The sequence below is a fragment of the Hippichthys cyanospilos genome, chromosome 2 (genome assembly GCF_059441005.1).
Source record: "Hippichthys cyanospilos isolate Australia breed blue-spotted pipefish chromosome 2, RoL_Hcya_1.0, whole genome shotgun sequence".
Taxonomy (NCBI): Eukaryota; Metazoa; Chordata; class Actinopteri; order Syngnathiformes; family Syngnathidae; genus Hippichthys; species Hippichthys cyanospilos.
This window is the reverse complement of record NC_142370.1, coordinates 7,934,571-7,961,861: the sequence shown is the minus strand read 5'-3', so window position 1 is coordinate 7,961,861 and position 27,291 is coordinate 7,934,571. Positions and strand designations below refer to the sequence as shown.

The 27,291-nt window shown below is 41.3% G+C and overlaps 2 protein-coding genes and 1 non-coding gene across 6 annotated transcripts in view; all 3 read right to left on the bottom strand.

The window, feature by feature from the left end:
• Positions 1-1,456: 1,456 nt before the first annotated feature.
• uba1 (ubiquitin-like modifier activating enzyme 1) lies at positions 1,457-14,898 on the bottom strand. Of its 3 annotated transcripts, none has more exons than XM_088407820.1 (26): positions 14,682-14,898; positions 11,922-12,038; positions 11,789-11,847; positions 10,340-10,508; positions 9,906-10,040; positions 9,724-9,830; positions 9,573-9,663; positions 9,356-9,488; positions 9,175-9,272; positions 8,865-9,011; positions 8,058-8,234; positions 7,841-7,948; positions 7,686-7,766; positions 6,995-7,147; positions 6,758-6,923; positions 6,493-6,689; positions 6,129-6,193; positions 5,661-5,856; positions 5,300-5,374; positions 5,036-5,225; positions 4,201-4,286; positions 4,029-4,121; positions 3,755-3,946; positions 3,413-3,514; positions 3,226-3,326; positions 1,457-2,475 (listed from the first exon to the last, which is right to left on the bottom strand). In XM_088407820.1, the coding sequence occupies exons 2-26, from the start codon at positions 12,036-12,038 to the stop codon at positions 2,340-2,342; spliced, it is 3,174 nt and encodes a 1,057-aa protein (XP_088263946.1). In that variant the 5' UTR covers positions 14,682-14,898; the 3' UTR covers positions 1,457-2,339. The 3 variants fall into 3 exon arrangements, with proteins under 3 accessions (XP_088263946.1, XP_088263945.1, XP_088263944.1); XM_088407819.1 differs by lacking the exon at positions 14,682-14,898 and adding an exon at positions 13,223-13,470; XM_088407818.1 differs by lacking the exon at positions 14,682-14,898 and adding an exon at positions 12,600-12,764.
• LOC148427111 (small nucleolar RNA U6-53/MBII-28) lies at positions 3,609-3,693 on the bottom strand. Its single transcript, XR_015864941.1, has one exon. It is a non-coding gene; the product is annotated as a small nucleolar RNA U6-53/MBII-28 (small nucleolar RNA).
• Positions 14,899-15,258: 360 nt separating the features above from the next.
• Positions 15,259-27,291, bottom strand: part of camkvl (CaM kinase-like vesicle-associated, like) — a 39,608-nt gene continuing 27,575 nt past the window's right edge. For both annotated transcript variants that reach the window (XM_088408319.1, XM_088408318.1), the window contains exons 3-11: positions 26,545-26,676; positions 26,220-26,294; positions 24,453-24,591; positions 23,103-23,223; positions 22,665-22,740; positions 22,442-22,578; positions 22,168-22,246; positions 21,993-22,080; positions 15,259-18,679 (exon numbers count right to left, since the gene is read on the bottom strand). In XM_088408319.1, coding sequence (XP_088264445.1) covers positions 17,369-18,679; positions 21,993-22,080; positions 22,168-22,246; positions 22,442-22,578; positions 22,665-22,740; positions 23,103-23,223; positions 24,453-24,591; positions 26,220-26,294; positions 26,545-26,676 — 2,158 coding nt within the window. In that variant the 3' untranslated portion in view covers positions 15,259-17,368. The remainder of the gene's footprint in view (positions 18,680-21,992; positions 22,081-22,167; positions 22,247-22,441; positions 22,579-22,664; positions 22,741-23,102; positions 23,224-24,452; positions 24,592-26,219; positions 26,295-26,544; positions 26,677-27,291) is intronic.

The following is a 27,291-nucleotide window of genomic DNA, read 5'->3' as shown; positions in this document are numbered from 1 at the left end:
GTATAAATTGTATGCATGTATAAATTGAGTAAGATCTTGTATAAAACTTTGTTACACGTGAAACAAATTGTGTATGTATGTATGTGGTGGTATACATGTATATGTGTATCCATCTGTGTGTCTATATAAACACACAGTATTAGCATATTATACAGAAATATGACTGTACATATGAATCAAATTAGGATCTTATAGTAATGCTGACATCTAATAAGAGGAGTAAGACCCATTCCGTCTTTGAGATGTGAAAGAATATATTAATATCTGAGTAAATAGAATACAAGGAATAGGACTATATACGTTTTATACTTATTCCTACATTTTTTTAGAAAATATACAGCCAATCTTATTGAATATATCCTGACAATTTGTTTTGCTTCATTTTTGTTTTTTGTTCAGATGTTTATATGTTCAATAAAATCTATTTATATATATAAAACACATAACGATTACAAATACACACGCACGAGCACCCACACCATGCATCTGGGTGATATGTCCAAAATTGGTAATCTGTTTTATTCAGTCGTTCTGTATGATTACTTTAATTGTCATATCATTTTCAAACCTTTATTTTAAGGTTTATTAAAAGATACTGCACTTGAAAAAACTAATTGAAAAATGGGTCCAAAAAGAATCAACCCAATAGTTGGGCCAATTGGACCCAGGTTGTTATACACAAAGATGTCCCAGATTTTGAGGTCGTCGTGTAATAGATGAGCCTCTCATTGCAGTTGTTTCATGCAAAATCAATAGTTGGGTCAAACAGACCCTCATATTGTGTCTACTGTGTAGAGATGTGAGGTAGTACTTATTCAAAACAGCACAAATAATGTATAACGCATATAACATTCAACTCTGCCACAGCTTTGAGGTTTAAAAAAAAAATGGAGGAATGTTATAATTTGAAAGGCATAAACGACTTAAAAACCCAAGACACGAACCAACAAAAGCAAGAGAATAGCTGTTAAGTTACGGAATAATTATGGAATATATCTAAAAAAACAAACATGATATATTGTCATGTTTGTGTACAAATGTTCAGGAAAAAATGTATACGGACCATAAAATCAGCTTTAATGTAAACCTAACAATCATGCAGGGGAAGAAACAAAAACACTATTTACAGCTTGTGCATAATTTGCTTAACTCATCAAATGTGCCATTGATGACAAGAGGCCAAACATCAATTTTTACTGGGGTGGCAGTAAATTCCACAATGAATTAGTAACCTATTGTAAACCTTTGTGCGAAACCTCAAATTTAGAATTTATCAAATTGTCATTTTAACAAAATGAATACATTAGCCATTGTTTTTTGGATTTGGAGGTCTTTGCAGAGTCAAATCAGCCTAACGAGCAGTCTAGTCAGACTGCAGTCCAAATTAAAACCTTTATGGGATGATCAATTTTATTTATGTACTGTAATGAAGGTAGAAAAAAAAAAAACAAGTTAATTGATGATTTGACATTTATTCACTATCAAGCTAAGTGCTCCCATATCAAGATACATGACCTTGCTTTTACACTGTAATGTCATTAAGAGTTTACATGGTAGAGAGAAGAGTTTTTCATCTACAACTTGTGAGCCCTAATTAGCCCCAAAAAGTCAAACACAGGTGAGGGGGAAAAAAAAAATAATGTAATGAATCTGATTCATGTGCAAGAATACTCATTACACAGCAGAGTGCCCAACTGAGCTGGTGCCCCCCCCCTCAACTAATTGACAGAGGGCCCAGGTTTTGTTGGGAGAGGCAATTGAGATGTAAGATGATATTCTGACAGTCCCAGTTAACAGGCAATGACTGTTATTTTATAATCAGAATATGTGATACAGTCAAATGGATATAAGACCCAAATCACTTTTGCTTTAATTTTGGATGGCGATTGGAATGGGGGGGGGGGGGGGGGGGGGGGGGCTCCTAAGCGACATGTAAAACAAAAACAGTCATGTGACAAGTAATGGAAGTTCTGAGTAGCAACACCACTCAGACTTCTACGGAGCTCCAAAGCTCTGCAAAGTATCAGGACGTCCGGTATATGTACAAGCCTCCCGCCCCGTGCAACAGCCGCATGTGTCGCTCCAAGTACTTGAGCATAAGTGGATCCCACACGCGCGCTATCGGGTGAGTCAGCTCAATGGGGCTATGTACACCCAGGCACAGGTTCACACAAACCACAGGCCTCGAAAACAACAACGGGAAAAAAAAAAGATCCACCGGTCCTATCGAGAAGACCTCAACCACACTATTCCCCCGCCCGCAAAATGAACTCCTCATAACAAACAGCGTCTCCCTCCAGTTAACCCCTATGCTCCCGCGGGTGGGTCCAATGTGGAGCTCAGCGAATAGTGTATCTGACGTACGGCACTTCCACATCTTCGTCCGACAAGTCGTTGCAGCACAACTCGAACACCAGAGCTTTGACGTGCTTGCCCAACTTCTTCTTGGACACTTTGGTCACGATCTCGGTCATCCTGCGGGACACCAAAAGGGAACAGTAGAGCAGCAAAGGATCTTAAGTGGCGGCATAATGAGATTGACAATGTTTCTGCGGGTATCAGCAAATATTATTTAAATGCTATAACAGCAATATACAATTATTTTTAAATGAACAACAAACAAATTGGAACGTAATGCACCTCATACCTATATTTTGACAACTTGACAAAATATTGTCTCAATTTTTGGCAAACAAGCCAGAAATAAAGATGAAATGATCCAAAATCTAGACTTGCTGGGTAAAAATGTGCCTCAAGATACTGATACACAAGTAGTTATAACATTTAGATTTTTTGTTATCTTAAAAAAATTGAAATTCAAATTATTTTTACTGATTATCCCATAAACTGATTATACATTTATTCTTCCAACAACCATGCATGTGACGCGATGCTATTTTCGTTTATTTTCTTGGCCACTTGGGGTCGCCACCCCCAAGTTCAAAAAGTAACGCCTGCAACGGCGTTTAAAAGGCTTGGGCTTGGCGCCTTAGTGATATGGTCAAAATAGTGAGGGACGATTATGATTAATTGTTGCAGTCATTAATAGGAAGATGATTTTTTTTTTAACCACTGCTATTTTTGGTTTAAAGATAAAAGCTATTGCTAAAGAGGTATTAAATGTCTACTAATATTTCTTCTTAAAACTAGAGTGCCATCAAGCTTGATGACGCCTCGTGCGTCTAATTTCTCGCCCGAAATCAAATGACAAGACGTTGTACTCACGGCAGATCAAGTCTCTCTCTGAGCTTGGCTGCAGGCATGAAGAAAGAGTAGAGCATGGAGACTCCTTGAGAAAGCATGGTGATCTCCAACTTGTGATCATTCTTAAAAGTAAAAAAAAAAAAAAACAACTTGAATAAACCAGAACGAGTGGAGAAAAAAGCGCTCCTCGAAGCAGACGAAAGCATACTTTGAAGTAGTCTAAAAACTGCCGCAGCGTCATCTCCTCTCCGCTGGGCTGCAAACCAGCGACTTCGAAACGGTCCCATAACGTCCACTCAATTTCATAGTACTGCAAACAAAGAGGCCGATAAGGGATAATCAGTCCCCGCGTTTGGCCTCGCGGCCAAAAGACAGCGAGCAAATTGTCTCCTCAGCGCACACTGACACCGTCAGCGTGAGAAGGTCAGTAGAACGCATTTGCACCCACACAGATGCATCGGTATTAGCATGGCTGAAACATCATGGGAGCCAATCACAAGTAGGAATTAATTGCACAAGTGAAAATTCCAATCGCGAGCCGCCATCCTACCTTATGTCGGGGGGCGGCGATGGGCTCAGAAGAGGCAAAGAAGGGCAGCGAGAGATTCATGAAACCGTTCTTAAACGACTCCAGCTTTTTATGCCCTTGGACGATCTTGAGGAGCTCCAGGCACACCAGACCCACCACGGCGGCCGTCGTAGTGGCAATGGCGGGAATGATCTTGCCGGCTATAAGTTTGCTCTGGGTGGTGGGAGAGGGACAGTTGCACAATCAGAGAAAAAGTCCAGAAATAGAAAGCGGTGTGAGGATTTCAAACACGCACATTGTGCCTATCAGTTGGAGGGATGTCATAATTTTCTGCTCTCAGGTTGGAGGCTGCTACGATGAAGTCCATGTGGAAGTTTGTATCATCATCCTATTGAGAGGGAACACAAATTAGCAAGTTGAACAACCATAAAAAAAAATAAGTCAAGCGGAGAAGAGTGACAGCCTACCTTTTCAAAGTCAATAGCGCAGAGTTTGAATTGAGAAGATTCAGGAGGAGGCAGCAGGACCTTTAGCTCCTCTAGTCTAGAGTCATCTGTTCAAGCAGAACATCATTTTACTTCAAAAGACAACCTTTTGACAAACATTTACTTTTGACCGCTACTAGTTATGGGGCATGGATACCAGGCCAGTCCGCAGTAGAAAAAAATCAGCATATAATAAAGTAATCTATAACCTTTCCTTTTGAATTGCATTGGGAGGAAACATCCTATTTTGTTATTATAAAATAATTCGATAAATCAGTAAGGTCTCTACCAAAAATTAACTTTAAGAAAAGGGGTCGGGCCCTAATTTTAATACACTTCTTACATGAGTTCATATTTATACAATAACGCAGTAGTCTTCTTGCCTTACTTAAATGATTTAAAACTTTTGCCATCACACCCTTTAATGTTCTTGCATAATTTAGAGTGAAAATCTGCACAAAACAGACACCTATTTAAATGCACTGGAAGGAAACAAATGCTATTTCTTAGAAAACTAAAAATTAGTCACCCAAGCACTCGGTATACCCAAGCACTCGGTATTTGGTTTCTGCCCCCCCCCCCCCCCCCCCCAAAATGGCATCTGCCTAACTTTCAAAGAAGTTGTCAACTTATAAGACTCTCTCTGTGTCAGGGCCTACCTACCCTCTGAACCTATTAAACATAACTGCATATTTATACATGACGGCAAATAGTACAGTGGGTCTTGCCTCAGTTGAGTCAGTTGAAAAACATTGCAAATTGAATTGAATTACAATGTTCCCCTAAAATCGTTAAGACTCCAATAATGACTGCTTACCAACAGATGAATTGCTATTTTGTAGCTCCTGATCAGAGACGTGGATTTTCACCCCTGAACGAGGCGTGAAAGTCGGCACCTTGACCTCTTGCGCAAGCTTGATCACCGCTGCGCGGTCGTTGCAGCTTTCAATGCCGTACGTCTGGGCAAACAAGTTGGCTGCCGCCATGATGTAGTCTATGTGCAGGTCCTGCAAGAAAAAACAACACCCCATCAACACGCCGCTCCAACACAAAGGCCCGCTTCAAGCCAAAGCCAACTCACATTGCTCGTGCTAAATTCCAGGGGGTGAGGACACCTTTTGGGGCCAGACCAGAAGGGGGCGCCAGAGCTGGTTAGCTGAAAGCAAGAAATGTAAATTGTAAAACAGGTGTGACATGGCAACGCATGTTTTTGTGCCGCTGGGATGTCTAGAGGCAAGCTGAACACAGGCACAGCTGAAATTAGCCACACTACAGACTGGAATAGTACAAACGCCAAAATAGCTGGTGTCACAAATGTGTTGTATGTACGTGGGATGACAACAGCTTGTGTTGGCCACTGAAGCTGTGGAATGCAGGTAACAATTGCAATTTTTCGCTAGTGAAATTACGCCAAGATTAGGACACCTCAGCTAAATGTATACCTGATCTGGAGGGAAGTTGTGCAATAGCTGGCGGATGTTGTTGCTGTATTGGCACTGCCAGTGGTTACGCGCCCAGGCGACGCAGTCGGCAAAAGTGCGGGGGCAGTCTGTGACCAGACTCTTGTAAACGGCCTCCAGTAACTCGGCGGCCTGACCTCCAGGAAGTTTCAGGGTACGCTCCATGAATTTGGGATCGCTGCAAGACACACAGCTATGCTGACAAACAAGCTCTTTTGTAGGACAAGCAAAGTTAATGTGAAAGAGAAAAGGCGTTTAGGCAAAATTTAGCATTAAGTTGCTTCCTGTTCCCATTTGCTCTTAATTTGAAAATAAAACTGAACAGTTCCTGTTCCACAGCATTGAATTAGATTTGAGACCTTGAGCAAACATAAGCCCAGGCACTTTGAGAAACATTTCAACAAGATCATCACTTTAAGAAGGAAAAGGAAGAGAAAAATTCATACTTACGAGAGATATTGCATGGCATTCTCAGGTGGCTGCTTGAAAAGCCCCTCAAACTCATCGCGGGCCCACTAAACACAAGTTGAGACCACATCAATCATTTGCTTGACTCGCCAAAGGTTTCCGCTTTATGGGGGAAGTCAATTTCATTTTCTTTAGAATGTTTTATGCTGCCTTTATGAACACAATATTCTGATGAATAGTGAATTAATGCACATTCAACCAGTTTTTAAACGATCTCAGAAAGCGGGTTTGAATGAGTTCATTAGAACGCTGTGTTTAGACTAGTGGGGCCAACATAGAACATAATGAAAGCAACATTTTGACTTGATTTCCCTTCTAAGTGCAGCAACTGCACGCATTTACTCACTTGTAGCGTGTGCTCAATGGCATTTGGGAAATTCTTGAGGGTACAGATAGGGATAGACTTCTCAGGCGGATCCTGGCTGGAGCTGTACGACTCCGTAAGGAAGGGGATCACCACCTGGACATTGCCTTTGGTACCCAGTGTACCAGATTCCAGTAAGGGTTTACGGTAGTACACACACCTTCGATCCATGTACAAACCTGCAGAGAAATAAAGACAATGAAACACTGCCAGGCAGGGCGAAAGCAAGGCGACCACGATTCCTTACGAGCATCAACATTGTCGAGTGCGTTGGCGACTCCGTCGAGGCTTTCAAAGAAGTCGTCGTCATAGACTCTCTCGGTGTCAGGTCCCACCCTGTTCTGGTGACCGGTGATCTTGATAGATGGGTTCATCTGTTTGACTGCTGCGGCCGCCGTATCACTTTTCATTTTCTGTTTGACACAAGGTTGTGAGTGACCGCCAGGTTTGTGAGCCCACAGAATACAAAGACGACACCACCAACCGTAACATCTGATTGTCTGAAAAGGAACTGTCTGTTGAGGTTGGACTTCTCGATGGTGTCCATATCGGTCACAATGACTTCACCATCGCCAGCAGCGAGTCCAATCATGGCAAAGTTTTTTAAGAGCTCACAACCAATAGCACCAGCTCCAACCTACAAGACAAAGACTCCGTTGGGCAACAACGATTTTCACCAATTTCAAGGTCCTAGCGATGGAAGACAATACTGGTGTCCGCCACACAGTTGGAGCATTTTATAATCATGATTGAGAAACACCAAATCAGAAAAATATAAAAACCATTAATTGCACTAATAGTTTTAAGGAAAATGCTAGGATGGAAGGTGAAAAATGAACGGTCATTGTTTTTAGGTGCAATTTTGAGAAAGGAAAAAAAAAAAAAAAAAAGAGTGGCATCGGTACTTGCTAGCAGTGACTACTCGAGTTGTGTACTCTTAACTTGTATCAGTGCAAAAAAATGTTACCGAACATCTCTAAATTTGATTATTAGTTGTCAATCGCTGCGCCTCCAGCCTATAGCAAATCAATTGAAACTTTGTTTTAGCACTTCCCATTCAGGGTCTATTGTTAGTCCTGAGTCTTAACGTAAATAATTTCATTGCTGCATTTGCTGTCTAAACTGTTTAAGTGACAGAAAGCCAGAAACGCCAGTACATGGAATCACAGACTCACCAGGAAGTAACGTTGCTTGGCAAGCAAATCCTGCAGCTTGGTGCCAAAAACTGCAATCTGTCCATCATACCGACAGTTCCTCTAGTGGAAAACCAAAAGCATTGGTTAGCATTACGCTAGTAAGGATCCATTTTTAATGGGGATTTAACACTTACAGGGGCACACTCTTCATCTGTGAGTACTACGCCATCCTCTTCTGCCAGGCACTCCAATGCATCAAAGTATAACCACTGCATGATGGGCATAAACTTTCCTGTGCAGGCCTAAAACAAACACCACACACACACACAAAAAAATATATATATATTATTTAAATGAATGCACGCAATTAACTGCGACTCTGTACTGTAGTTCACAAGTACGCCAAGCCACCTTCATAACTTCCTGTGCAGCCAGACCACCAATGAAGGCATTGATTGGGGTCAGGTCACCAGCAGAGACATAGCACAACTTTTTGACAAGCGCCTCATCAAGTTGCTCCACTTTAGCTGATCCGGACTGAGCAGCGTTCAACTCCTTGGCCAGAGTCAACATCTCCTCACCATCAGCCTGAAAGGCAAAGCCAGCCAGTTCTAACTTCTATTCATTTATTAACTCATTCACTGACAACTGATTATTTCATAGACACTGTACAAGGAAAAGTTTTATTTTGATAGTACTAGAATCAAAATAATTCTGTGGTTCTCCATAAAAGCAGTGATTTTTTTTTTTGTCCAATCAAAATATTTATTTTTACTGTTGAGATGCTGGAATTCAAAGCAAATGGACAAATTTAAAATAAAATAACTTTAAAAGAGTAGTGGATAATTAATCGTTACACCTCTGGAAATTACAACTACACGAGCAACATATTGAAAGTACTGAACATTTTCTTCTTGCTACACCCAATGAGAAGAGCTGTATTTCTGCAGGTTTCAACAAGCCATGTGCCACAATTCTCAAGACCATTAAGAAAACAACTTGAGAAACATTCTTTCACATTGCACTTATTCATGTATTGAAAGTACTGCAATTCTGTATTCTATTACCCATATGTATGTTTTAATTACAAGAAATAGAATTCGGAGACATTTCAAAATCATATTTAAGACCTAATGAGATTTTAACAGATATTTCAAATTTCAAATGATTAGCTTTAAGACAGATTTAAGATCCGGGAGCTACCCTGAGGAATATTACCTGGTTCCATGGCGCAGGCAAGCGGTTATTTTTCTTCTGGAAGGCATGGATAGCCTGAAAGCCCACATGTAAATGTGCAGGACGCTCCATTTTGGCGAAGTCTGTCATTATGAACGCCGGTTCAGCCATTGAGGTGGAAATGGACTTCTACAGCCCCAAGAGCAACACAGGATGGCAATTTTTCACTCAAAGACACTCATAAACACAACCATGTGACAGTACTTATTAGTAATTTAGCTGATCGTGTCTAAATGACACTACGCAAGGGTGTCAAGGATGGAAATGAGCATTTATGATGGACAAAACTTACAAAAGTGAATTTCTTGGGCATCTTGACTTGGGAAACAATCCCTCCTCTAACATAATCTGTAAATCCTGATGTGTCACAAATGCTGAAGGTGTAGGGACCTGAATTGAAAGATCATATTCATATTCAGCAAATTATGTTTGTCTTGAAAGCAGCTGAAACATTGAAAGGGGGGGGGGCTTACCTAGAACTTTGATCTCAACTGGTTGGCAGCCGTTTAGCTCAGTCATTCCCTGAACCTCTGAGAAGGTCACAAAGTCTCCACTCTCAAAACCGTGCCGGGCCTCATCCAAGCAAGTCACAACACCTGGATTGTCCTGGAGAAAACGTAACAATTACCACGGATATTAGTCCATACCCGAAATAGCGTTTGGTAAGCAGAGCAGGCTGGAAGTTCGAACCTTTGTGATCATGGAAATCATGGCACTCAGCGGCTGCTCTCCATTTGTGTCATACACAATCATATCCTCACCAAAATCGCAAAAAAGCTGACTAGAAGGAGAATGGCAGTGTCAGACAATATCAGACGCTATTCAATTCAAACAGACGTACCCGAACAGGCCTCGCGTATCTGCAACAATGATCTTGATGCCTTTGCTGTGGCAGAACTCTCCCACTTTCTGCTGCTCGTCAAGGGTGGAATTGGTCAGCACTACAACCTGTGTTACGAAAGTGTGACACTGAACATCTAATTTTTCCAAAAGCCTTAATTGAGCAGAAAAAAATGCTTTTACCTGGAACTTGGTCAGAAAGTCTTCTGTGAGCGCACCCGTAAATGCTGCCACAGGCACGTAGTTGTTGAGTTCAGCCAATCGGGGCTGACTAACTTCTGCTCTGTTCTTCCCCAAATCCTTCTCTCGAATATAAAACTAAATGCAAAAACAAAAACAAAAAAATCCATTAAAACTAATACATGCATTATCTTCTCAACGATAGAATACTAGCAGTATAGTAGCACTAAAAATGACTAAATAATAAATATGTAACAAATGTGGCCCTCAACCATGTTAGCGCATGGCTATAGATTCTCATGAAGTTCCAAAATACATTGTCATTAAATCCCATTGCAGTCTGTGTAAATCTTACAGGATGAAATTTATTATCCAACTTTCCGAGGTTTCATCCGTTACATTTCAAACATAAGCAAATAAGAAGACTCTCGACGAACCTGAGAAGAGAGGTCCCTCCACTCTGCGACACCTTGGTCGTGCACAGTGACACTCCGAACGCCCCCAAGAATGACGTTCTTGGCGATCTCCACACCGAGACCTCGCATGCCTGAGATAAGAACGTTGGAGTTTTGCATGCGCTTCATCGCAGCATGGCCCAACACGTACCTGGAGAGGGAAGAGAAGGGTCACCGTCACCACAAACTTCTTTGTCACTAACTCAGTCACGATGAATGCAAAAGTCAAAACTCTTAAGTCTTCAAGCTCACTGTACTCATGAAGTGGCTGATAGAGGCATTGGCCATCTTGCGGCTGTTTTACGAATGGGAACTAACGACATACATGCCTACAGATGCTCATTTAGATGCAAATTATGCAAGTGCTCCGTAGAGCTCAGATTGTAAGGTAATTTTTCCCATCCACACCAGCAATCATGCCAAAGAGCGTGCTTGGATGTAGCAGAATGTGACTTTAATGATAACTCCACTAAGTGTCAACACTCACTTTGTTCGACTAACATTTGTTTTGAGTTCATTTGCTGTTCTACCTCCGCCACAAATAGCTGCCGCGAATCAGGTCGCGACAACTCCCATACAGCCAAAGCACCTGATGCACCTCCCGTTTGAGACCAGTTAGCTGTTCAAACATGCGCCTGCTATAAAGTAGTGCATCAAAGGACACCAAAGCTGTCCAGCAACATGACTGATGCAAAACACATGAAACGAACTAAAGCTTGCGTAAACTCTGCATCAAAAGGGAAATTACAGATTTATAGAAGAGAAAAAGATAATAGACCATTGGCATTAATTTTGTGTAATCTTAAAAGGAAAACGCAATAATGTGTGATATTGATAGAGTTAAGCACTCATGCTGATATTAGGCTATCGAAAAATGGGGGGGTGTTTATCCCACATTCCCTAATTGCATGTACATTGTCTTGCAAAAAAAAAGATTTGACAGTTATGCATTTCTAAAACAAAACATTTTTAATGATATAATTATAAAAAGGAAATTAACAAAATCTGCATTTCTAAACAAAACATTTTTTAATGATATAATTATAAAAGAAACTGACAAAAAGGGTGTTTTAATACGTATTTTGTTTTTATATGCCCCTTGAAGATAAATGGTCACAATGATGGATTTAATTTTATTCAAGTGGAATGCCTTGTCATATTTGAGGTTGAATAAATGTAACTCAAATATTTGGAATCAGTGGGCCATTTTTAAATTATTCTTTGCTTGAACAGTATCACTTTGATTCTAACATTTTACACAATAATAAATGATTTAAGGCAGGTATCATTTCTGCTATCGGATCAAATTGATACTGGACAGCATTCTTGGCTGCAACATCGGTTTTCTATCTGAAGAGAAAAAGTTGTAATCGGGATACTCCAAGTGATATTGTTCACATATGCTATCCTGAAAGTGAAATGAAGACTTACAGTTGTCTGGAGTACAGGCCTTCGTCAATCTCAGCATCATTGCCATTCTTAGCCATGCCCTGTTCATTGAAAAGCACATAAGATAGCGAAACATCTTATTGACTGGCTCTGGCCAGCAGCTGTCTGCGCTTACGTTGGCAGGTGTGTGGGGCAGATCAGTTCTGACGGAGTTTGAGGAGGAGCAGTGGGATCCCGTCTTCGTCTCTGTTCCTGACAAGCGACGTTTCTTGGTCAGCGGCGAGTTGGACATCTGCGGGTCACACCCCGAAAAATGGAAGAGATATAATTTTCAATACGGAACCAGCTGGACATCTGCGGGTCATCCCAACAAATGGAACTGAGATCATTTTCAATGCAGCACCAGTCAGCACTGGGTGGAAAAAATGGCAACTAAGTCAAAGATGATTTGGACTTATCCAAACCAGATTGAATGCTTGCCATTTTGGCAAGGGGGTATTTCTCATGCAATGAGCAGCTGGGTTGGCTTTGAGTCAACAACAAATCTGCGAGACAACAAAGTCAAGCGTGAAAGAGCTATGAATAGCAGCATTATGCGCCACTTTCATGCAGTCACAGGTCTTCCTTGTTGATGGCGCCCTGTTGTGGACACGACCTGGTTTCGGACGATGAACCGTTGGAACGACAACATGAAGAAAAACAAAACGCTGACTCATCTAAACTTGACTGCGGTTAACACTTAAATAATGACGCGCAGGTGTGGCCAGAAAGAAACGAACCGAAAGGACGAGGCTCTTCCGGCTCGAGACCGGTTAAACGCGACGAAACAAGGCCGCCATCAGTGTCAATTTACCGTGTGAAGCAGTTTCTGAAACCCTCGAACGACCCGGAAAAACAGCTGCCAGTTGGCGTACAGTATGAAATTGACAGTTCGCTGGAGCATAACAGTGGATGTCGGTAGGCAAAAAGCAATGTGTCCCGCACTGTCCACGACTGCTCACACTCCCTGACGCTGCCTCATTTGCGCAAACGCGATAAAAGCTAGCGAGCAAGCCACTTGAAAGGCTTTAATACAACGCCCCACAAAGCGCGTCAGGACTTCGTGGAAGCCGGCGAGAGGCGGCCGGCTGCGTGCCACTAATCGGCTAAGTCGTTGGGCGAGCGAGCGAGCGGGGAGACGGCAGGAACAAGTTAAGAGGCAAAGGCCAGCGCCATTAGCGCCACAGCTTTGGCCTACAGGCCTCGCTCGCTCGTTCGCTCCACCGGCCGGCCGGCATCACAATCTGACCAGCTCACGAGTAAACGACAAGCAAGCGCGGATCTCTCCGAAAGCTTCCGATGGCATCCGAACAAGCAGACGAGGCTTTGTGTTAATAGGTAGAGGACATAGAACCGGAGTCAAACACGCGCGATCTCACGCGACACCTTTTGCGCTAACTCAGCACTTAGCCGTTCCATTGATTTCTCCTTCCTTACCAATAATCCTTCCCGGGGCCTTTCCAATGCGAACCCGCTCCCCTCCCGGTCAGCTCGGGTGTCAGCGATCGGAATTACGTCGACGGGCGGGGAGAAAAAGAGCAAAAAGCTGGGTGAGGGATCGGCCTGCTCGCGCTATAATGTCGAGTCACTATGTGCTTGCAATGCGAGGGCTGTCCTATGTAAGAGCTGCTGGCTGGGCTCGGCTGGCTGGTTTGCTTTACGACTGCAGACGGGAACAAAACCAAAATGGCAGATGAGGAGAAAGGGGCGGGGCGATGTGTGACGCGCTGCCCAAAATATTCCACAGGAAAGGTTGGCTTAGGGCACGCGCCTCACGCACGCCCGTGCTCCATTGGCTGCCGCGCACTCGCTTGCCCCGCCCCTCCACACACCGGCGCATGTCAAGTAGGTATGGTAGTGTACAATCAACTGCAGCAGCATCTTATACTGTACGATTCATGCCATGCACGGACAAGTACTGTATCGCTCAACGCTTAATATTTGCGATAGAGCAAAGACAAGAGTGATCGAGCCATAATACGCATATTAGCATTTTATAAGCAATTCACCTCATTCTGGACGATTACAAAACACATGCCCCTCTGTGCATATTTAATCTGAGAAAAAAAAAAAAAAAAGCTTACGACAAACTGCGCGAATCGTATGATTGGACAGCAATATGCGAGTCGAAAAGATGCCGAGCCTCCTGAGCTACGGGCCAAATAGAGGTTAAGGGTGAGGAGCGTTCATAGCTGAAGAAGAAGAAGAGTATTGGGGGAGGGGGTGCCTTGCTTGCTGAATGACAAAGGCTCACGAACGTGTGGGCCGCACATTCTCGGGTACACATGTCGACATGCGCCCCTCTAGTCATTTTATTCCACACGTGATTTTAAAAATGACACTTGGGAGCATGGCGTCGCCGTGCTAAAAGAAAACACCAGTTAAAATATTAAACACCACTCAGGCAACACAACTTGGTAAGCTGGAGAAGATGCTCGGCATTCTATGGCCGGTGACGTCGATCGGGGTTCGATTCACGTCGTGGCGTGCTGATGTCTCGTTTACCTCGCAATCAGATACTTTTGCAGAAAATACTTCCAGCAGCATGTGCTTAACTTTGAGCACATCCTAACGCGCCCAGCAAACTGCTCCCAATCTCCATCGAATATTGCAAAGAACAATCCAGTCCAGGGAACGTCCAGATGGATATTGAACACACTTAACCGCGGTTATGTTGTAGCGGAGTGGCGAACTTGTGCGGCGGTACTCAACTCTTAACGCAGATAAAACGACTGCGTAGTTGTTAGCGTGTGCGCACCTAGCCTTTGAGCTATCTAGCCACCCAATGACTTTTCCCCATCTCGTGCCGCTATGTTCGTTAGCTTGCTAATATTAGCCATTTAGCTCGAGCTAGCACTGACAAGACTGGAAGCTTACACGAGTGTGCGCAACTTACCACATCCGATATTTCTCTGCCTGGTCTGTAGTGTTAAAAAATCGGCCTGGAGAGAAGAAAACGTCCGAACAAACCGCGTGACAGGTGAACGCCGCTGTTAAGAATGACAGTGAGGAAAATGTGTCACGGTGGCGGGCTGTGCGTGAGTTTTTCCGCTGGAAGGCTGGCTGCCCGTACCCGGCGCTAGCTTGCTCGAGCGTTCCCCCCAGCACTATTTCAGTAGAAAGCAAAGCAAAGCAGCAACATGTGCACGTTACAGAGGCAACCAACGTGCATCATGTATAGCTCAAACCCCAACGAGAGACCTTTGTATGACTTATTTCAGGATATTAATCGAATAATTATGTATGTAAACCAAAAACTACTTTTTCAAAATGGATCAAGTTTGATACATAGTTGTGATTCTAGAGTATTTACGCAATTACTATCGTGTAAATTTCCCCGCACACACCCGTCATTCAAAATGGTCTAATCCAAAAATGCACGCAATGCCCGACGGGATATGTAGGTTACTCGAGCCCTGCTATAGATGATGACTATCCTTTGCTGCCTACCAATCAAAACGTCAATCATAAAATTGGTTAAAGGTGATTTTTCCTTTTATTTCTCTTTAAAGGTTTACAGATATAATATATTGTACACTAGGATAGAACGGTGACTTCTTTCAGAGAAAAGCACAACATGGAGATAACAGACTCAAACAAAGCATAAATAAAATGTACATTAGTTTTATACTTTTGAGTTCTTTCTGCCCATAAGATTTTTGGGTAACTTTGGCAGGGAATTTTCAAGGGAAAAAAAAAAAAAAATTATATATATATATATATATATATATATTCCAGAGGTAATGTTTCATCGATACCACAACCTTGACCTCCATCTTAAAGGAGAAGTCAACTCAAAACTTGTCATTGCACTAACATGTACTAAGCATCCCCACGAGTCTAAAAACAGCATTAAGCAAGCAAATCCACCTGTTTGTATCCATCTGGATGGCGGCCATTACCCTAACCCATCAGAGTATCACATGACCCAATTTAGAAAAAAGAGAGCCATGGTAATATCTGAGCCATGAGCAACTGTGATATCATTTTCAGGCCACAGCCATTGACAAAATGGCCATCCTCTCAGATAAGATAAAGAAATTGAGTAGATTTTGCTGTATATTTCATATTCCACAAACACGATTTTAATCAGAATGCTGTGTTTCGACTAGTGGGTCTGCATTAAACCTAATTTGGAAAGTTTTTGTTGACTTCCCCTTCAAATGAAATTGCTACATTAATAAAGACAAAAGTAGCAGGACTGGAAGTGCTTGATTAATAACATTAAAAGATGTGTGAATGTTAGGAAGTTTACAACACACAGCATTACAAGATTTGGGAAGCCAGTTACACTAAATGTATTTACAATTTGCAGGACGTCATTCAAATAATGCTTCATCATTTCTGTTATTCTGTTCTACTTTTTCCCCATGCTGTGCATTTTTGTCAACTACTCCTAAGTGCCTTAATTCCAGAATGATTCATAGTGAGCAAGTCATGCACACTTTTTTTCATGCTTCTTGAAGCTTCCATACATTGTTATGCTTTTCCCTTTTAATCAGCTATAAAAGTTTGTTACTAAACACATAAGTAATCTTCTTGCAGCCATAGCAAACAATACAACATCTTTTGGAAGGATGAGGTGGGTGTGCTGTTTTTGTGTGACAGTAATGATAAATCATGAACAAGATAGTGAATAATTTTTCATCCAACTATCCAGTTTCAGGATCCACATCCGAGCTGATCATCTCGTCCAGTGGTTTTCAATCTTCTTTCAGTGATGTGTACCTCTTGTTAAATAGTTTTTGTTTTCAGCTAAATACCCTACCAACAAAAAGCATTTTTGAGTGGAAAAAAAAAAGTACCCAGTACTTAAAACAGTGCTATACCAACATTTTCTGATTTACGAAATATTGTGACTCCATTTGTATAGTGCTCTCTCTTGAACTATTTGGGTATATAAAGATAAAAAAAACAAAACAAATTACAAACAATTAGATGTAACACTTGGTGACACTAGGCAGCCAATGAGATTTTGGTTTGAGCCATTCTGATATGGGGCGACTTTTTTTTAGGATTAAATTATTGAATAGTTATTTTAACTCATTCAATGCCAGGGACATATTTTCATTTTTTTTTTATTAAGTCCAGACATGCAATCCCAGATAAAAGTATCGATTTAATACTTAAATACTCATTTTTTGCATGCACCTGTGGGATCTCAAGGGGTATTATGGTAAATGCAGCAAGAAACACGCCATGGCTATAACAGACATGGCGACCTCGGAGGAGTGCCTCCCCCCATGTAATATAACTTAATAGTAACTAGACCTACGATTATATTTAAAACATACTGTTGGTCGTTAAGAAAACATTTATTTGCAAGTTTTTGAAATTTACGATAATTTAATTTATTCATTTATAATGAAAAATGGACTAAATCTTACACAATGTCACTTAAAGTATCTGGGATGAAATGTTCAATCTTAAAAAAGATAAAATACATCCCTGGCATTGAAAGAGAATTTTTGCATGTATACCTTTAATTTTGAAAAAAAAAAAAATTAAAGTTTCACATACCGCAATTTGAGAACCACTGATCTAGTCTATGACATGAATTGTGTTTCATCCTTCCCACCTACTTTATAAGCCCCGGCCCATCCCAGCTCTGAACGAATGTCCGGAACATTCCGTCCCGCTTTGTCCACACTCTTGGTCTCCTGCAGCCTGGACTGAGGCTTGAGCGGGCGGTGATGGTGGCGGATAGGAAGGAGGTGGGATGGTCAGGCGCGGGAGGGACGGCAACGCGGGTCTGGGAGAAGTTGGGAGCGGCGGAGGCGTGGACAAGGTTTCAGAAGAGGAATGATGTGAGGCACGTGCCCGCGAGGTTGCGGGCGAGGCGTGCGCGCTCCGGATGCGTAGCGGTTCAGTGGGGCAGTCGCTGATTTGCTCCAACAAGGAGGGCATGTCTCCTTCAATCTTCTCCAGCACGGCGACCATTTGCTTCTCGATCTGCTCGATCACGCTGTCCATTTGCCAGTCGCTGGTGGTGCTGCTGCCGTGATGTAACCCGGTCCCGTACATGCCCGCGCTTCTTCCACTTGCGTACAAGGTGCAATAGGGACTCCCGTAAGGCCCCGCCATCCCCATGCCAGCGGTCCCCGTGTCTCTATTGTACGGCGTGGCGTGCCGGCCCAAACTGGCAGAGCTGCCAATCGCGTAGCAAGCGAGCCCCGCTGCAGGACCTTCTCTGGCAATCTGAAACTCGGCACTATATCGGTCGGTTTTCTTGGCGTCCCTTTCCTTCCTCAACACGGGACTTGCTTCAGTCCTTAACCGAACACCCGGACCTCCATCTGCCCCAGCTCCGGGTGCCATTGGTGGAGTGGCTGACGCTCCCACCGAACTTTCTGCTACTGCCTCCGGCAGTTGTGTCTGGCACCAGCTGCCGTCGTTTCCGTCCTTCTGTGATGTGTTAGCGATGGCTGCGGGTGGAGGGCCGTGAAGTGTTGCCATCATCTTACGCTTGTTGCTGTCAGCAAGAGGACCTGAATTACCATCTGGTAGCTTTGTGTCTTCCATGGGATTTCTTTTCGTTTCTTTCTTTTCATCCGTATAGGCTGCTGTTTTCTGGCTTTGACCATCTGGCCCTTTCTTTGTGGTGAGCTTATCGCAAGGTGGGGATGCTCCAACTTCAAGATGCACCTTCACCTCCTGCTGGTTTTCCACTTCCTGCTTAACGTCCGGCGGCCTATTTTCAACCACAACCTCTAAAGGCACCCCACTTGTTATCACGCCACGCTGTGTGGCCCTATCCCCCTCCTTATCGCTTGTCAACTCTGATACGCCTCCTTTAACTTCTGCATCTTCACCCGTTTGCACCTCAGCTGAACTGTCAATAACTGACTCGGAGTTCTTCAGACGCTGCATAAAGGTGGTGACACGGATCGCTTTCTGCAAGACAGGGAATGTAGGAGGTCATGATAAAAGTAAAATTATTTACATACAGTATAGTTCCACTACTTTTGTCCCCCCTCTGCAAAAAAAAAAAAAAAAATCATAGACAAGCATGGTTTTGTTGTGTTTTGGTGCTGGTCTTGCCAATGTCACTGGCTATCACCATTTCCTGGCTGGACCCCTTGTGACTGTGGTTCACTTCAATAGGCGGGTTGCTCAGTGAGCAGGTGCAGGGGCGGAGCTACACAGTCGTCAAGGGAGGCCATGGTCACCCCTTGTCACATTGAGGCCATGCCCACACGAGGGGAACACTTGATGTATGTGATTTCTTCTGCCATTTTCACATGCGCGCAATTGTCAGAGAACCTTGATACTCTGCCACAGTTTATTTCAAATTATTTCATATTACAATATATATGATACATTTTTTATTTGTTTCATAAAACCCTGAAGGTACATGGGATGATAAAGAATTGTGCGCACACATATGCATGCACGGCTACCTTTTGCTACCCAAAAGGTATTGTATCACCTTGGTGATCCCCCCATGGCTCCTTTATTCCTTCGCTGCGGCTCTCTGCAATTCTGAACATATTAGGAGCCTTATCTAAATTTAAATTTGAATAATTGGTTGTCAATTAATAATTGAAAGACAAAAATATGAAAGAAAACTGTTTTGAGATGTTAGATATCAGTAACAGTCAAAAGTTTGGAGTTCTCATTTTTTTTCAAAATTTTAAAATAATACTTAAAGGGACACTAAGATTAAGACCACTCCAAAAGGGAGTACATTAAAATGATTATAAATCTCAAAAACTTACAAATAAATGTATTCCTAACGATCAACAGTCTGTTTTAAATATAATCGTAGGTCTAGTTATCATTCAATTATATTACATGGGGGTGGCACTTCTCCGGAGGCTGCCATGTCTGTTATAGCTACAGACAATGGTAAATGTAGCACCTCCTGCTGTCCATAATGAAAAATGGTCTAAATCTTACACTGTCCCTTTAAGTCATGAATAATTGAAGTTATCCTATATTGAAGTTCAAAATGCTATACAACCCAAACTCTTTGAGTTTAGATTCTTCAAAGTAGGTAACATTTGGCCAACATTACAGCTTTGCAGTTCTGCTCTGGCTGGTCACCTCAACAAGACCTTCACGAAAACACAACACAACCATGCTATTGTTTTTTAATTTTGGTTTAGCAGAGCCTATACGACATTAAAACTTTGGGGTGATAATTATTGGCATTAATGATCTTGGCAAAATGAAGCTAAGCTCTCTGGTGTGAATTGCGTGTGTTTACTTCCAGTTGGATTTGATCAAGTTTGCCCAGGTGTGAATCATTCTCAAGACTCCATCTTCCCACATTCCTTATTGCTTTCTTGATACATTTCATTAACCTTTCCGCTCCCCTGATTGTAAACAATGAAGAAATTTGGGAAAATGCAGGAGCTTAAAATATGTTTCCAAACCAGGGAACAGATTATCTGGAAGCCCAAAGCTACTGTAAGACAACAAGAATGTTGATATGAAGAAGCGGCTCCTAGTTTATTTAGCGCAGAACGTAACACTGAGGTGCAATGTGGATTTTGATACTAGGAATGACAAGGGGCCATATACATTGAATCGTTACATTTAAAGGGTCCACAGTGGTTTACGGCCACCACATCCTTTCCATTGTATTCTCTCCTTATCCACACCACATAACTTCTCCACATCTCATGATATTAATTCAAGTGATTTCCTAGATGAGTCCAGATAAGGCGTTGGAAAGGAGCAGAGCCGGCCACTTGGAACTTTTGACTGTGAAAAGGACAAGTGGGACAGTGGATCTCCTTTGGGACAGGCAGAGTGAAAGTGCATGGACAGAGCTCATGAGGAGAGCTTCACCAGTCAAGATATGATCAAAACATCTCATGGCGGACTGACTTTTTTTTTTTTTCTTCATGATCATTTCTTTTGGACTATTTACCCATTAACAAGTCAAGTCAAATGCATGTTCAGCCAGAGAGAGATGCCTTTTCACTGAATCATACCAGACTGTGAATGTGCAGTTCCACCCACGCTCTGTCCTTCCATTTGCGATCAGAATGATCTACAATACCTTCAACTCCTGGTTGAATTATATGGGAAAAGAAAAAAGAGGGTTATATGGCTGTTTCTCGTGCTTCTAGATCAGCAATACAACCATCATGTTCCGCCATTTTTGACATGGTCACATTATGATATCCTCCTGAGAGCCAGCCAATTCATTTGCGTCGATTTTGTCTCAGCAAGACAGCGATGGAGTAACATCCATAGACAAAGTGAAATGCAGCAAACACAAACACACGAGACATCATTGGAATAGACAGGATGCCCTCTACTGATTAGCATTTAGTAGGGTCACCACAAAAAGTCCAAAGAGATAAATGTCCACTACAGTGGACACAAATGAATAGGCTGGCTCTTAGGAGAATACACTGTAGATTAATTATGATTTATTACTTTCTATAGGGATGCACTGATACAGATAGCAGTATTGGTGCCATTACAGTAGGTCTGTATTCATACTTGTGGCCAAAAGTTGTGATAATTTGCCATCTATACCACTTCTCCAGCCTGACAAGTTGGCCATCTGCGAGTGCTTTGCTAAAGTATAATGTGAGGTATCCCAAACTTGTAATATTCCCAAGAAGTATGTGCTGTGTTTTTTTTTCTCTTACTTTATTTAGATAGATTTAGATAACACACAGGTAACATTATCCATGTTATTTTTCATACTATACACGTAAGACTCAACATCCCTTTGTCTCTTGTTTTGGCATTCCTTTTGCATAGTGCCTCTAGTGTTCAGACTGAAGTATAACATCACTGAAGCTGTACAATTGACATTTAAAGGGATACGTTACCTTTTTAGCAATTTTCATTCGTAAAATCTTTTGTCTATAATTAATTTAATGACAACATTAGTTAAATTTAAGACTAAGGAAAAAAAAATTGCCACGTGCTGAAAATGACGTGTACTTAGGGCTCAGGTATCAACCTACCAATCATGGGGCAGCTTCCAAACATCACATGACCAAACCTAGATAGATGAGACTTGACTAGGCTTTAACCAAGCTTTGAGCACATGTGATATTATATTATTATATTATAATATTATTTCATATTCAACATTTTTTTTAAATACGGATACCACCAACGTCCCCCTCCCTTTTGTTTTTTATTATTATTATTTTTTAACTATTTTCTCCTTGAGGTTTAGCCAGGACCTGTACAGTAACATGTTAACAGATGGAGAGTTAGTTTGACTTCCTACCCGCCATTTGGCTTTTGCAAAGTTCTTCTCAAATTGGGCACAGACGCCATCCTTAAGGTTCTTCTCTGATGCACCGTTACCTGCAATCCTGATAAAAGAAACACTCAAATTGTGATATCAAACTCTGTACTGTGTTCAAATGGGCCAGATTTGAGGAAAATGTGCACATTAATACCATTCGTGCCAAAGTGCTTCTTGTGCTGTGATTCTCAGCATTTGGTCCACCTCCATGAGTCGACAGACGAGCTCCTTTGCTGAGAGTCAATGCAAAAAAGCAAAAAATGCAGTCATGAGGAGATGACTTTACATTTTCCGAATAAAAATCAATCTACATGCTGTGCTTTTGGAGTTTCTTAAATACTAAAGTGTCATAAGCCTGATCACGGTGGCGACAACAAACGTAATCTTTTAGAAGATATTTGTTGCCATCGTGTGGCGAAAGCACGTACCTGCAGGGGAGATGTCATCCCAGTATGGAGAATCAAACTCAAAATCACCAGCAACAATGCGACAGAAAATGATGCGATTATGGAGATCAGTGTTTTCTTCTTCAGTCTCATCATAAAACGGAGGGTTACCCGATAACCTGAAATCATAACAACAACAACAATTTATCGCTTATTACAGAAAAGCATAATTGTAATTGCTTGATTCGTACAGATGACAACTTACAGGATGAACATAATGACACCAACAGCCCAGCAGTCAACAGGTCGGCCATATCGATGACGAGCCACTACTTCAGGTGCTGAAGCATGGGATAAAAAAAAAAAAAAAAAATGTGATCGAATTAACAGGTGCTCATCTATACACCATAAGATCATGTTCACTTTTGTTAAAATTAAATTTGTAAAATTCCTAAATTGGGGTAGTTGGCTAAAAAAAAAATCACTAACATTGAGGGAAATATTGTATGACAGTTGTGAAGAGGAAACAATTATAACAATGCAAACAGTGTGTAAAATATATAAAAAAATGCAGTGGAAAATGCAATAACAACAACAACAACAACAATAATAATAATAATAATAATAATAATAATAATAATAGGCATGTCTGTGTGATCAGAAAAATCCCAATAATTATTTGTAGTAACTAGTAAAATCTTACCCAAATATTCTGGTGTGCCGCAGGGTTCTGTGATGGGCCCATTCTCAAATCTCGACAAATAAAAGTCTCGCAGAACTACTTTGTTGTGGTTGTTTTCAGTGTAGTACATTAGGTTTTCCAACTATGTGACATGGGAGCAACAAAAAGTATTTCACACATTCAGTCTAAAATTAAACACAAGTACCATTACAACAAGAACGATTGACATACACTTTAAATCAGGTGTAGGGAACTCATGTTCCTTGAGAGCCATATTCTGTCGATTTTCGATGTCTCCCTCGCCTTTCACACCCGGTTCAAATAATCAGCTCATCAGCAAGCCCTGTGGAAGCCTGATAATGATCCTGATCATTTCAATCAGGAGTGTTGAAACTGAGACACATCAAGAAGGCAGGATATGGCTCTCGAGGAACCGCAGTTCCCTACCCCTGCTCTAAAAATAGAAATGGGAGAACTTCTGAATTCTGATTATGCACAAAAACTGTTTTTTAGAGGTCAGCTTATTTTCTCTTTGTACTTTCATGGAAAATCATCATGCCACTTTTTGCAAATATAGTGTACCGTATGCTACAGCAGTAAAAGGAAATGTTTTTGAAGCCTTGCAAAATCCTAATTGCTGAGCCCAAATACTCTGACAATGACAAATACTTGTTTGAGTGAAAATCATACATTGAATAAATCACACCCTCTTTAAAAATCTTAAACACAATGCCATATATTAATCATCAAATTGAAGGTACCCAAAGATCACATTCTGTAGTAACCTTCAACAACATAACAATAAAATACAAACATATAAACACAATATACGTACTATAGAACTGCACTTTGCTGTGTGTTTGTTGAATATTGCAATATCGATATTTTTGCAATATTTCAAAGAAATTACATTTTTACTGTCTAATGAAAGAAGTAACTGTTCAGAAAATAAGCTGACTCAAAGGTATTCTTTGTTTTTTTTTTAAAGTAGTCCAGGTACATTTGTAGTTTTTTGCGTTTTTTGAGTTCCTACCACATCCTTGAAGTTGCTTAGTTCAAGTAAAACCGATAGACCCCCTCACACCATGACAAAAAGACTATTCAACTACTAAGTCGATGCTTCATCAAAAAAGTAATTTAAATATTTGTGCAGTGTAAGTTGAAAATGTCATTAATGTTGCTTTAACTTTACCACTGATGAGTAAACGTTTTGGATGATATCACATATTTCATTTATTTTAATGAGTCAAATCCACATACAGTGAAGTCTGAAAGGTAATTCCACGCACTACCACCAGAGGACCTTTGAGACTTGATGGAAACTTAACCTATCGCGAAGGCCAAAGACACCGATGAGAAATGAGTGCATACCTTCAGGTTCCTGTGGACAATGTTGAGAGAGTGCAAATATGCCACGGCTTCCAGAACCTGTCTGATGACGTTGGAGGCATCTCTTTCCGTGTAGTTACCTTGGTCCTGAATCCAGTCAAAGACATCTCCCCCCGTGGCCCTGTTGCGTCAACGCACACGCACAAAGTTGCTGCTGTCAGCCACATGTTGCAGTGCCATAAATAGCGTTGAACACATTGGAAAATCCTGCCTTTGCTGCTTTTCTATATCTATTAGTCAGACAGTCTCGCTTCCACCGTCCCCAAGGTACCACTGTGAGCAATTAAAACAGCGGGAGCATGGCTCATTACTTACCTTTGGAAAGAATACAAATGATAGTTGAGACAGCTGTGTCTTGCCCAAAGCAGGACGAGAGCCGGTAAAGACCAACGGCACCATTGCAATAAGCCCATCTGCCCATCGGAATTCTCCTAACTCCACCAAAATGCCTTTCCCACACATCTGCACTTATTGCGTGACAAGAAGTTGCAAACACACACTTGGCTGGCTGCATGAGGCACATCGATCCTCTTAAGTTAAAGCAGCGCTCCAGGGGCAATGAGTAGTTCTGAGTGTTCCAAGGAGCAAATATCTCATCAAATCTCACACCTGTCTCTGTTGTGCAGGACCCCACCGGAGTGCATAGTAATAACTGCATATGCGCTGCCTGGCCCCTTGAGCTGATGGATTTCTGGGTGTTGCAAACGCACCATTCATATCATGTTTGGCAAACTTATATAGATTCAAGGGCCACTTTTGTCCAAATTTGATCTCAAGTGTGTCAGACCATTTTTGTATATCCTCCGAATAAGCTATAAATAAGATATAAATATTTCCTGTTTTTTTTTTTTTTTTGATACAATTACAAGTAGATTTTTTTCCGCAGAGTAATCCGAAATTCCCTGACAAAACAAGTGAAAAAAAAAAAGATTCTATGGTCAGGTTTTGTGGTGCAGATCTCCTGCTCAGGTAAGATAGCCTAAATGTGGTCATTTTGAACATTATGATTTAATTTTCCCATTTGTGAAAGAGAAACAATACACTTTTTGGTCATTAGTTTTAAATCAGTTAATTTTCCACATAAACTAGGTTTATTTCCTAGACATACTATATTCTTGTTAGCTAACATTTGCTATACCGTCAGTATATCCCGTACTGATATGGGATTGGGTCACCGATACAGTTTAGCACATGCGTAGAATCGGCTAATCAGCGTTAGCAGTTGTATATTAGTCCTTTGTTAGACAAAACGTCACCAGCAACGAAAGGGGGGAGGATTGCGAAGTCGCGCAATCTGCCAATCCTACTTTTGCGATCGACAGATTGACATCTGATCTATGCTGTTGCCTGCTCTCTAGCTCTTACAACGGCAATCCCTGTAGCCCTAGCGGTGGATAGATTAAGAGCACCTGTGATGCCTCAAACGCTGGTAATTCCGGAAACACTTTGAATGCATTACTAAAACCTATTTTTTAATCCAACTGTGGTTGACAACTTCCTTGAATTACATGTATGTCTCATAAAACATATTAACAATGAAGATACGAATTTAAACATACATTATGAAATATTAGCTCCCTGACCTTTAAATGGTAATAGCAGCAACAACAGTGAGTGCGGTTTGTGTCTTGTCCCCACGGGCAAGAATGGAACAAGCCCGTTTTGGCCTGTGGGCTGTGTTTTTGACACCATATAAATTTGATAGGCCAACATTTGCACTCTCCGTGGAAATACTGGAAGGTCACTCACAGTTCTTGTATGATGTAGTATTCTTTCCGCGTCTCAAATGTATCGATGAGTTGAAGGATGTTTGGGTGGTTGACCCTAGAAAAAGACAAAATACGTCACATTAATTAGAAGGATCCTAAGCTTATGTTGTTGTTGCTTAATATTGCCAACTCTCATTTTTAATGAAATTGGACGCAGATTATGCTGGGTTAGGAACCACTGATGTAAAGCACAATTTATTTTTACTGGGAAAATGAAGGTAGACTACATAAATCAACTATCCATTCCTTCTGTTCCTTCTAACTTGTCAGTCATACTTCCTTCAGTCCACACAATGACTGCGTACAATTTGAGGATCATGATCTCGTTCTTGGCGGCCTTGCGGACTTTTCTGCCATCTTTCTTGAGAAATTTCTTGCAGACAAACACTTTGTTTGTTTGTCTATCCTTAGCCAGGCACAGCTCACAGAACTCCTTCCTATGTCACAAAAAGAGATTGAGGGGGGTAATCAAACATTATTGGAATCATGCATTACAATCTTATCACTTTTGATTTGAGCGATACAGAATAAAGGAGCTACTTCCGAATCCACTTCCAAACCTTACAGGGGTTTCAAACTCATTTTTATCGTGAGCCACATTGTGGTTATAGTTATATGGTTGTGGTTGTAGTTTTCACAGTGATGCAATTTCTGGTAGACGATATTACACAATCTATTTTCCGGAGTTGCTGAATAAAATATGTCAAGAGATACCGTATCACTACAAATGCACTTCTAAGGTTTCATGAATCAGAGATGGATGGCATGGCACTGTTATTTGAAGTTTGTATTTTTTTTTTCATCCAACAGTACAGTGCTTTTAAGAGGGTACTTAGCTAAAAAAAAAAAAAAATAATAATAATAACATTGTTAAAAAGAGATTGAGAACCATCGGTGTTCATATTATTAGTTGAATGACATGTGAAATAAGTATCGTGAAAAAAATAATGAAAGAATGCTGGCATTATCTCACCATGTGATGTGAAGTGCACTTAAGTTCGGACCTCTATGTGTTATATAAAGGATCCGCACAAATCTCTGAGGCCAGATGC

Bases quoted from the DNA above. Each gene is read 5' to 3' on its own strand.
- uba1 (XM_088407818.1), bottom strand. From the start codon at position 12,689: ATGCTCCAGCGAACTGTCAATTTCATACTGTACGCCAACTGGCAGCTG. The intron at 9,489-9,572 runs GTTCGAACTTCC...CGTTTTCTCCAG, and splicing joins TGATTTCCATGATCACAAAG to GACAATCCAGGTGTTGTGAC. The intron at 9,012-9,174 runs GTAAGTTTTGTC...TTGGGGCTGTAG, and splicing joins TGCCCAAGAAATTCACTTTT to AAGTCCATTTCCACCTCAAT.